This window comes from Chaetura pelagica, unplaced genomic scaffold (assembly GCF_000747805.2).
Source record: "Chaetura pelagica isolate M959 unplaced genomic scaffold, ChaPel_1.0 scaffold139, whole genome shotgun sequence".
In the NCBI taxonomy this organism is placed as follows: Eukaryota; Metazoa; Chordata; class Aves; order Apodiformes; family Apodidae; genus Chaetura; species Chaetura pelagica.
Window position 1 is genome coordinate 7617027 of NW_009970717.1, and position 11275 is coordinate 7628301.

At 44.3% G+C, this 11275-nt stretch overlaps 1 protein-coding gene across 1 annotated transcript; it reads left to right on the forward strand.

Annotated features, from left to right (window-relative positions):
* Positions 1-92: 92 nt before the first annotated feature.
* Positions 93-10884, forward strand: KLHL36 (kelch-like family member 36). Its single transcript, XM_010006209.1, has 4 exons — positions 93-152; positions 3988-5061; positions 5905-6062; positions 10147-10884. Exons 1-4 carry the CDS (start codon positions 93-95, stop codon positions 10700-10702), a joined length of 1848 nt encoding a protein of 615 aa, XP_010004511.1. The 3' UTR covers positions 10703-10884.
* Positions 10885-11275: the final 391 nt, after the last annotated feature.

Below are 11275 nucleotides of genomic sequence, written 5' to 3' on the forward strand. Positions count from 1 at the left end.
CGTTGTTTATGCGGCGTGTGGCAGGGCGGGAGGGGTCTGTGGGCTGCTAACGTCTGGGCTTTTGTTCCAGCTTGGCCGCGGCTCGGGCTGCCATGGAGGGCACCAGGCAAAGCAGGATTTGTCGGGCGCACAAGATAAGTGAATCGTCCAAGGTTGGTACCTTCTGCGTCGCGCAGCGAGCGTGCGAGGGACGGAGGGAACAGGAAGGGGTGCCAGGGATGTGCTGTGGGTGGGGGGGCTGTGAGGGGTGTTGGTGTTCGGGGCTTTTCAATTGAGCCAGGCGTGGAGGCAGCGGGTGCAACCGGGTGGGTTGGGGAGGAGTTGCTACCTGGTGGTTAAAAAAAAACAAAAGGCGGCAGCAGCAGCAAACGGGCATCTGCTCATTGTGACTCATAACTTAAAGAAGAAACCCGCAGCATCACAACACAGTGTTTTTCTCTACGCCAAAAATTCAGTCGTTAAATGCAATGTGTTTGTTTTGGGGAATTTTCCCTGGCGATCTGTGCCATAAAATCCAGGCTGGTCACAGAGGCAAAGCTGGGATTACTTTTTAGATATAGTCTTTGTTTTGTGCAGGATGAGAGTCCTGATCCTGCAAACAGTATCTATTCAAGAGGTTTTCTTAGGTTTATGAGGTTAATTTTCTTTGTGTAGAATCTCTATCTGCACAAATACATTGATTTTACTTGGGAACCAAGAGAAACCCATCTTAGGTACCTCTTGAATTAGATCATCAGGATACTGGCCTAAGATTTATCAGATATTAATATCAGCTGTAATGATTATGTTCACTTTGTTTCCTACCAGTGAAAACTGGTTTTCTGTTCTGTTGGGAGCACTAGGTTAAAGATGCTGCAGAGCAAGTACCTTGTACTACCAACAACAGCTAGAGGAGAAAAACTTTTCAGTGCCTTTATGTGTCTTACCAAAGTTGAATGAGACCAATCTCATACTCTCTTGCATCAAGGATGAGCAGTGGTACTGCATGAACAATCTAAAAGATATTACATCTTTGAATCTTAAAATACTGCTCTAATAATTGATGATAAATAGGACTAATTTTTAAATGCATCCCTACCAATATAGTCTTTCCCTGAGTGTTGATCCTGTCTGCCATTTAAATGGTTTAGTCTGAATCTAATAATAAATCATCACATTACAAATGAATTACTTTGACAGCATTGTTTTATTTTCTTGCTTAGACAGCAGCTGTCACTATCTGTTAAACTTAGAATTACTAGATAATGCTAAAGCTGTTGTGCAGAATATAAATAGCTTGAGAAAGATGTTAGTGTTTAGTATAAAATTAGTCTTAGTTTGGAAATGTGCAGCTACCAGCTTCTGTTATTTGCTCACTGAACGAATGAACTCACTAAGCTGCTGAAATATGTTAATGTATTCAGAGTCCATCCAATGCCATATGCAATGATTTTATGCCTGATTTCTGAAGCAGCAGCAGATCTACGTGGCAACAAGGATTTTAGGAGTACAAGTTGTCAGGCGTATTTGTGTTCAGGATTATGCTGCTGACTCTGCAGTCAGCTAAGTAAATGGGGATCTCTGGCAAATCTTATATTCTGCTGTAATCTTGTTATGCATGATGGTGGTATTAGAGAATATTAGGGAGAAATGATCAGCCAGTTTACGGAGACTAGAGGGAATAATGGTTTTGATTTAATCCAATAACTGTCCCTCCTGATTCAGATTCAGAAGAGGGTGCTGTAAGATGTTATTGTCTGTTCATCCACTGTCCTTTATCGTACTTATCACAGATCTGTTGTTTGTCCTTTGCCATATTTATTCTTCTTGCCACCTCCTCTAATGCCTGGTCTCTGCTTGGGTTCCTGCATGATGTCAGCATTTCTCAACCTCAGAAAAACAGAGATAAAAAACTGTACAGTTCTTAAACCCCATGGGTTTTTTTTTTTCCTGTTACATGTTTCTGGAAGATTTATTCCTCAGTGGAAGTTACTTTGTTGTCTATGCCTTCAGAATATTTTTAAGAGGCAATGAGTGAGTACAAGGCAAATCACAAAGAGTTTTGGCCCAGAAAACTTCTAATTATTGAAGCCTCTTCACTTGGATTGGTTTAGCTCTGTACACTTGCACGTACCAAGTGAATCCAACAGAAGGCTTTTTGGCAGCTCAGTCTCCATTGTTTAGAAAAGAGCATAAGCAAAGCTAAGGAGAAACCACTGGGCTGTCACGCTAAGAGCAGCACATTTGGTTATTAATTTGGGTCTGATGCTGGGCAGACTGCCTGTTGCTGTACCACCAACTGCTGAAGGGCAGACGTGGGAGGTCAGGCTCCCAAGGTTGGTGTTGGCTCAGGAGGATTGGCTGCCATCACGTCTGGACAGTGGTGAGCTGTGTGCATGAGTCCTGGTTATCTCAGCGTATCAAAAGTGCAATTACCAAGTTTTGTACACAGATTGTGTGTCTGGTGAGAGGGCTGCATGCTGGGGAAAAAAAATAATTGGTTGTAGGACTTGAACCTTTCCCACCCGAGTGGGTAGAGAGGTTTAACCAACCCATTAATGGCTTAGCCAGACAGCAGTGATCATGTGCTTTCTGTTTGGGGAACCAGCAAGGCCACAGATAGGATTTCTAGGAGAAGTAACAGTTCAGTGAAGGAAAGGCTGAATGCCTGAGAGGCTTGAAGAGACCTCTGGTCATCTGTGTGGCTGTTTTCAGTGTAGATATGAACCAAGACACCTTTTCCGGGTGTCATTTCTGGGAATCCAGTCTGAGGGTGTACAACTGGGTGAGACCCAGGGTCCTACATCCAGAACTGGTCAGAGCTAACTTGGGTACAATAAAAAGATGTGCTTCCTTTCCACCTCCCTTCATTTCTCTTACATGTTCTTACAGGCTCTGCAACTCTGCCTGTTTTGGATTTGGCAATTAAAGTTATGTATTTGCATTTAGCTTAACCTGGCTTTTATTAAGAGAGATCACAGGGTAGCTGAGTGCACCACCAAGCATTCCATTGCTCCAGGAGGGTGGTCCTAAAAGCTGCATCGCTCGATGTCCTGGGGTGACCAGCCCCTTCAGCACGTGTCCTGCAGGACATTCCTGGGGTAGCAGCAGGTTTCCATTTTGGTTCTTAAGAAAGGTAACACGAGTCTGTGAGAGAGGCAAACACTGGTTGCCTGAGAAGCTCCATGGCACACACAGAGCTGGTGGGAATGATGTCTGGACCAGTGGGATCCCCCAAACGTGTTCTGAGGGGATTTTCCTCCTTCTTCAAAAGAAAAAAATATTTGTCATATTCATTAAAACCAGGACTACCTCAGCTTCTGGAAGCAAGTAGAAGTCTTATGGGAATAAGTTACCCACATGTGTGGCTTTGCACATAAATAAACAGCTGTTATTTTTTAATGCAGTGTGTGTGCCTGGAATAATATGGGAAGAAAGAGGGGGATTTTGCCCTAACGAGCTTAGAAATGCAGAGTTCTGAGAAGATTTAGGAGGGAGTAGCTGTCAAATAAGCACTAACCCAAACAATACACGGGCTGAAAGAAAATTTGGCATACTGCTGCACATGTGTCTCCCACTCCAAATATTTAGTGAGCAGTTTAGTTGAGAAGTCTGTGAGGAGTCATCTGGGGGACAAGTAAGGAAGGAAATGTCAGCAAGATGTCTGGAAGACAATGAGTGGAAGAGATTCAGAAAAGCGTGCCTGTATAAATCATCAGGGAGGAGGCCTGGATGCAGCATTGTGGAGGAGGTGGGAGTAAATTATATTTAAAAAGGGAAGTAGGAAGCTGTAAAAGTCTGCATAAGCCTTTCAAAGTGAAGGTGAGGAGCTTGGGCTCATACTGTGTTACTTGCCAGCTGAGTCAAGTCAGCATTTCTAATAAATGTGCAGTACAAGTAGGCTTTGTCTCTTCATGTATCACTGCATCTGATTAGGAAACACTTTGTGTATGCTGAAATTTATCTCGGTAAAGATAACCTCTGCCTGATAGAGTTTGTTTGTTCCAGGTGTACAGGTGGGATGACCACTCTAGTCTAGTTCTTCAGAGCCTGAATGAACAGAGGCACCGAGGCCTCTTCTGTGACATTGTCCTTGTGGTGGATGAGCAGCGAGTCCCAGCCCATCGGAACCTCCTCGCTGTTTGCAGCGACTACTTCAACTCCATGTTCACCATCGGCATGCGAGAGGCCCACCAAAAGGAGGTCGAACTGTTTGGAGCCTCTTACATTGGCCTCAAGGCTGTGGTGGATTTCCTTTACGGCAGTGAGCTGTCTTTGGATGGAGGCAATATCGACTACGTGCTGGAGACGGCTCACCTGCTGCAGATCTGGAAGGTGGTCGACTTCTGCTGCGAGTATCTGGAGAACGAAGTGAGCGAGGAGAACTACCTGTACCTGCAGGAATTGGCCTCCATTTACAACCTGAAGCGCCTCGACTCCTACATCGATTCTTTCATCTTGCAGAACTTTGGGACGCTGTCTTTCACCCCGGACTTCCTGCAGAACATTTCCTTGCAGAAGCTGTGCCAGTACCTGGACAGCAGCAACGTGCAGCAGGAGTGTGAGCACGACCTGCTGCAGGCTGCCCTGCAGTGGCTCACCCAGTACCCGGAAAGGGAGAACGAGGCCTACCAGGTTCTGGATAACATTCATTTTCCCTTGATACCTAAAAGCGATCTCCTCCATCGGGTCAAGCCGGCGGTCTGCTCCCTTCTTCCCAAAGAAGCCAACTGTGAGGGGTTTATAGAGGAGGCAGTGAACTACCACAACAACGTGATGGCCCAGCCGGTGCTGCAGAACAAGCGGACGGCGCTGCGGACCTGCGAGGAGAGGCTGCTCTTCGTGGGCGGGGAGGTTTCCGAGCGCTGCCTGGAACTGAGTGATGATACCTGCTTCTTGGACATCAGAAAGGGGCAGTGGGTGGCAGAGACCCCCCTCCCAGCCAGGCGAAGCCACCACTGCGTTGCAGTCTTGGGAGGCTTCATCTTCATAGCCGGAGGCAGCTTTTCGAGAGACAATGGAGGGGATGCAGCTTCCAATCTCCTATATAGGTATGATCCCCGCTGTAACCAGTGGATAAAGGTGAGACTTAAGCTGTATTATTTCTCTGTTTAAAGTCCTTAATGTGTAGAGTGTTTTCTTCTCCTTGGTGAAAGGACAGGGCTTGCTAGAATAGCCAATGTAGCAACACTTGCAAGGGGCAAATCAAGTTGAAAAAGCAGCTACTAGAATCCTTCATGAGTATGCTTTAAGTGAACACAGTGAAAGACTTTGGGACAGATTTTCAGCTTCACTGGGGAATTGGACATCTCATCTGTGAAATTTCTGCATCCACCTGCAACTCTTTAGATTGCTTTTGGGAGTAATGGTCGAATGGACTTACAGACACAATTACGTAGTTCATCTTTCTCAAGCAATAGCACATAGAAATAAAAATGGGTCTGATGCAAAAAGAAAATGTCTCTGATGTTTGCCAAAGGTCTCTGTGCTAAAAGCCTCTCAGAACAAGCTATTCACTTCCAGTCCTGCTGTAGAACCCTGCGGCCAGTGCAGGACCTGTAAAATATTACACTCCTCCCATATTTTGAACCAATCGTCCTGTGTGGTTCAGCTGTGTTTCTGAGTGATTCCAAGTTATGTTTCTTGCAGAGTTTTGGAAGGAGGCCCATGTAACTTCATAGAGACACTTTATAGAGTGAACTGTCTCTTAGATCCTTCCTGTTGTCCCTTTTTTTGAACAGGAGTGCAATGTAACACACTGCTGCAGAAAACCAGAAGTGTTTTAGTAATATAATGGATCCAACCCAGTACCTCTCCTTTTCAAATAAATTGGAAGAAGCAGATTCTATCCCCCACATGAATACATGAAGTCAGCTTGCTTGCCAGCTCTTTGAAGATATCAGCATGTTTTGTTTCTTTTGACAGGTTGCCTCCATGAGACAACGCCGTGTAGATTTCTACCTGGGAGCTATAACTGACATGCTGGTAGCTGTTGGTGGCAGGAATGAAAATGGGGCACTTTCTTCAGTTGAGACCTACAGTCCTCAGAAGGATTCGTGGTCCTATATAGCAGGCTTGCCAAGGTAATAGAGATGTTTGGAAAATTATCCCATGTTTGAAGAGCAGTAGTAAAAGGAGCTTGTGTGGCTTTAGCTGACGAATGGGTATCCTTAGAAGGAAAGCAAGGGGATATCTAACCAAGCTGGAATCAGCAAGTAACAAACCACATCACCATTTGATACTTGAGCAACCATCTCTTCCAGGCAGCAAGCCTCCTGTCAGCTTGATTGGTTTTCATTTTTGTCCTGAGGTAGATTGGAAGGATGGGAGGGAGAGCTCTTGTAATCTCCCTGTGCTATTCTTAAAATACTTTTCCAGAGGTCACTTGAGAGTCTTTTCAAAGGCACTGTTTAGATCTCAGTCAAAGGCTTTTGTAATTTTTTTGGCCTTACTTTATCATCTGGTTGTGACTGTTTTCCTTGTAAGGTGTTTCTCTATGTTTGGCTGCTCAGGTTGGCTGTTGCAGATAAACCATGTTTACCTGTATTGCAAGTAGATAACCCCAGCAAAGGGGACTTCTCCCACCCCCTTCCCACCCCAGCATGGTCACAACAACACATTTTCCCTAACCACTTTCTTGGAAGCAGCTGAGCTGTTTTGACTGAAATAAAGCTGTCTTACTGGAGAAGAAAACACAGCATCCTGAGGCAAATGCTCAACGTGGAAGACTTCAGCCAAGCTATCTAAAGAGTGGACTTGGTCCAAGTCTCCTACAAGTGAATTTTGCCTGACTCTCGTTCAGGTCCTTTGGTTGTGGGATCTCTTTCCCATTCTTAAGAGAGGTCCTATAAATTTTTTTTTCACCATTTTCCCAGGCTCTTTAGGAGCAGTTGCTGCTATAGTTTCTAGCCCGGAAGGGAGCAGCAGTGGCTGAGAAGCTTGGCAGAGCAGAACTTGGTGCAAAATGTTCTCATCGTGAATAGACCATGAAAAAGTCTGCTGCAGTCATCACTGAAATTAATTGAGTGGCCCTAGGTTAAAGTCTGGCAGAACAACTGAAAGCAGTTGTGTGAGGAAATGTGTTGGAACAGGTTAGAGAATGATGGTATCTGCTCTAACAGTTGTGTCAGGAATAATCTTGCAGGGTTGCAACAGGTGGACACTGAGTTTCAGAGCAACCATGGCTTGCCTGGACTTTGGCTGGAGTAGGGGATTCCCAAAGCTTTATTGAGTTAGGCCAAACGTTCTGTTTAAGCAAATAAATGGTAGATTTTCAAGCATCTAGTGAATGGTGTAAGAAACTGCTATTTTTGCAGCATTGTATGTAGGTAAGTTACTACAAAATTGACAACTGGCTTGAGCAGATGTTCTGAATCAAAACTTCTTTCTCCTTAATGCCTCTGTCTTTTTCTGGCCACTCTTGGAGATAAGGCTTGATGCTTTGTGCTGGCAGGTGTCTGGACCTGCTGTATTGAAGTGTCCTGATCTTGTTGCACATTTAGAAATGCCCCTGTTAAACCACACGGCTCAAAGAAAGGATTCTTATTGATTGTTTTCAATTTGTGCATTGTATCTCATGCAGTTTTCTATTAATGTGAAGCAGGGTTTGTGCAAGTCTGGCTGAGCTTTTCAGAAGGCAGGCAAAGTGAAACACCTCTGGTGTGTTTCAATGGGTCATCTCCCTATATTGGAAAACAACAAACTGATGGTCGATTTGATGCTTCAGGTATGATTGCCTCTTTCAGATTATTCCTGCAGCTTTTTGCTGGATGCTCACTGGATGTACCCATTGACTGAGGCAGAAAGGAAAGGATCAGTGCTTTTTCTGTAGCTGTCTATGCTAGACTGGATGTGTGTGCTTGAGAGAAAATGACTACTTGCTCACCTGTAGAGAATTCCACTTTTCAGTTAGCTTGGGCAGACATTTAACTTATTTCTCCAAAGGCCACTCAAATTTTTCTTAACTTACAGTCTTTTTTTTCCTTTTCCAAATGCTGAATATAAAGTGATTGCTGTCAGCAGTTTAGTAACCCCGGGCTTTGTGTTGGATTCAGTGTCATTGCACTCTTCTCCTCCTGATTCCTCAAAACTATCTGTTGTCTGACACTACCTCCACAGTGGTGTGTGCTGCACATCCTTCAGGTAGCTTGCTGGTTAGATGTGGATATGAAATCTAGGGCAGTTTGAGAAAGGAAATGAATTTAAGTGGTCCATCCCACCTCCCAGATAGTCTACTTTTTAAGACCCATTCCTGTGTAAATAGAGAAGAAGCAACGACTCCAGCAACTAGACTGGAGACATATGATCCCTGTTCTTGGCTGTAAGAGGCCACAAAGAAGGCAGAGCAGTGTCTGTGTACACTACACCTGCCACAGCATTTCTGGCAGGTGCAAAAGCTGGAGTGTGTGTGCTCAGGGTGTTCCATGGCAAACAAGCAGCCAGCGTGACTTTTGTGCTTCCATGGTTAGGCAGATTGTGAGCTGTGGAATTTCTGAGTTGCCTTTTTGGAGAAAGTCTCATAACTGTGCCTTAGTCCTCTCATTTTCCTCTTTGTTTTTTTTTTTTTTTTCCCTGAGTAGCTAAGAGCAGCACAGTGCTGAGGTCAGCTCTTCAGGGTCTCCAGGGATGGTGCCCCCAGCCCTTGTAGTTGGAAGTTCTGTTCTGGCCACTCTGCATTCTTAGGCAAAGCATGTCAAGGATTCTTGTGTTTCTTGGAGCAAGAGGATTGGTCAGAGATCAGAAGTTTCAGTAGGCATCTAGAATAATAAACATCTTCTAGCTTTTCTCAGAAGTATTGTGCTTTCAGGGTAAATGTGGGTTTTCTTTTCTGTTCCACCTTTTCCCTTGGCACAAAAGTGCTTGGCACTTAGGTGTGTGCAAGAAGTTATGATACCGTTTGTGCAGCAGCGAAATAAAAACTATTACAATGCAAAATAAAAACAGCTCAAGGTTTTATCCACATTGAGCTTCCAGCATGTTCAGGCATGGTTCAAAAGCATTCCAGGCTAAAGTAATGCTAACCTAGGTTTGTCTGCCATAGAGGTTGCGTTGTCTTGAGTCCTCGAGTACAAAGGATGGTAGCAGAAGCTTGTGAGTGAAGCATGATGAGTGTATTGTTCTGCAGCTCAATGGGTGTGTAGCAAAGTGTGAGCCAGTTTGCTGTGGTTGGTGCTGCAGCTACACCTTTTGACACCTCCCTGTGCCTGAGAAAATTAAAAAAAGGCTTGTGCAGGAAGGGTATGTTCAAAGACATCAAGGCTGCCCCTCACCTTAGCATTCTACTTCTAAGAGCTCAAATGGGTTTGGTTGGTCAGAAATATCCTTATGGAAACTTAAGAACAGCCTCAAGAATTAAGTTTGTAGTGGCTTTATTATGGCTGATCAAAGCGGGTTTTTTCTCTCTGCCCTGTGGAAACAACGTGCCTAGTGTTGGTTTCTACCATCTCATTTCATCTTATTTGAAATGTGACTGTGATATATGATTGACTGTGAGGTCTGCTGCCTTGTCTGGGTGTGACCAAAGAAGTTACCACCTGCATAGCAGAAGTGGTAGAACAGATGGATAGCTCATGAAAAGGATGCTACATGTCACATGACTGCAAATAAACTGGGCTGTGAACACTAGTGGGTAAGAAACGTGTTTCGTGATCCTGAAGCTGTGGAAGGGGAAGCAAAACAGTTGTTTTCTTGTTAGTTTTTCTTGGTTAATCACTACTGGTAAGTCTGAGAGGTATCATGATTATTTCCTCTTTCTGTCATAGAAACCCTTGCTGTGGATTTTTTCCTCTCTGGCCCTCTCAGACTGATCCAACCCAAGCACTGGAGCAGGAAAATGGGAGTGAAGGCCCTGCCAACTAGAGCAGGATGGGTTGCTTCTCTTGTATGACACTGTAGAGGATGCCTTAAAAAGTGGTTGTCATACCTTAGTGCTCTGTAGCGACCAGGTATGAAAAGGATGCCTTGAAAAGTGATTGTCCTGCCTGCACTCTGCAGTGCAGGGCGAAGCAGTATCAATAATTACTGGGTAACTAACAGGATTAGGGATTCTTCTGTCTTTAGTTACTGTTTATTCTCTTCTTTAGTAGCAGTCCTTGTTGAATGCTCGTGTCTCGTGATGAAACCCCTAAGTTCTAAGTTGGATTCCTTTATATTTTTTGCCTGCCCTAGGTTTACCTATGGCCATGCTGGAACTGTCTACAAGGAATTTGTGTACATCTCAGGAGGCCACGATTACCAAATTGGCCCCTACAGAAAAAACCTGCTGTGTTACGATCACCGCACGGATGTGTGGGAGGAGAAGAGGCCGATGATCACTGCCCGGGGGTGGCACAGCATGTGCACCTTGCAGGACAGTATCTACTCCATTGGTGGCAGTGATGACAACATAGAAACCATGGCTCGTTTTGACATCCTCAGCGTGGAGTCCTACAGCCCCCAGTGTAACCAGTGGACCAGAGTTGCTCCTCTCTTGCAAGCAAACAGTGAGTCAGGGGTGGCCGTCTGGGAAGGCAAGATTTATATCCTTGGAGGCTACAGCTGGGAAGAAACGGTCTTCTCCAAAACAGTCCAGGTTTATGATAAGGAAAAAAATAAATGGTACAAAGGAACTGACTTACCCAAAGCAATTGCTGGTGTGTCTGCATGTGTCTGTGCATTAAAACCCAGAACAGAGGACAAAAAGAAAAAGACAAAAACAAGAAAACATCAAGATCGGGGAAGATGACTACTCCTGGGTAACCACCCTTTGATGGTGGACTCCAAAAGGACTCTCTATTTAATCATTTCTATCTAACCTTGATTCTTTCTTTTTAAATGGAGAGGGGAAAAGGCATCTTCTGAAGCCTGCAGGCATCTTCTGAAGATGTATAGTTGAATGTGGTTTTTGGATCAAGCTTGTGTGTAAGGTAAAAACAACAAAAGAAACCAAAAACCCTCCTGCTGTACAAGGGGTAACATGGCAAGAGAGCTTATGCTGCCCTCTTGAATGTTAAGGCTTAGTCTTTCACATCTGTGGTTCATGGCATTTCCACATACTTTGTATTATATGAACGTTTTAAAAATAAGGTTTAATTTGTGGCTGAGATGATGTCAAGGGGAAGGAGGCAGAGCATCAAGGGTCTGATTAGAAGTTACAGAGCAGTTCAAAGGAGTTCAGCAGCAACTGCTAAGAAAAAATAAACTTCTTTGATGTTGCAAATCTTGAATTTTTGAAATGTTAAATTTCATTTACAATACATTCCTGAGTTGTCAGTACCAGATTTCTGAAACACATGAATGTTCAAAGAGAATATTGCTT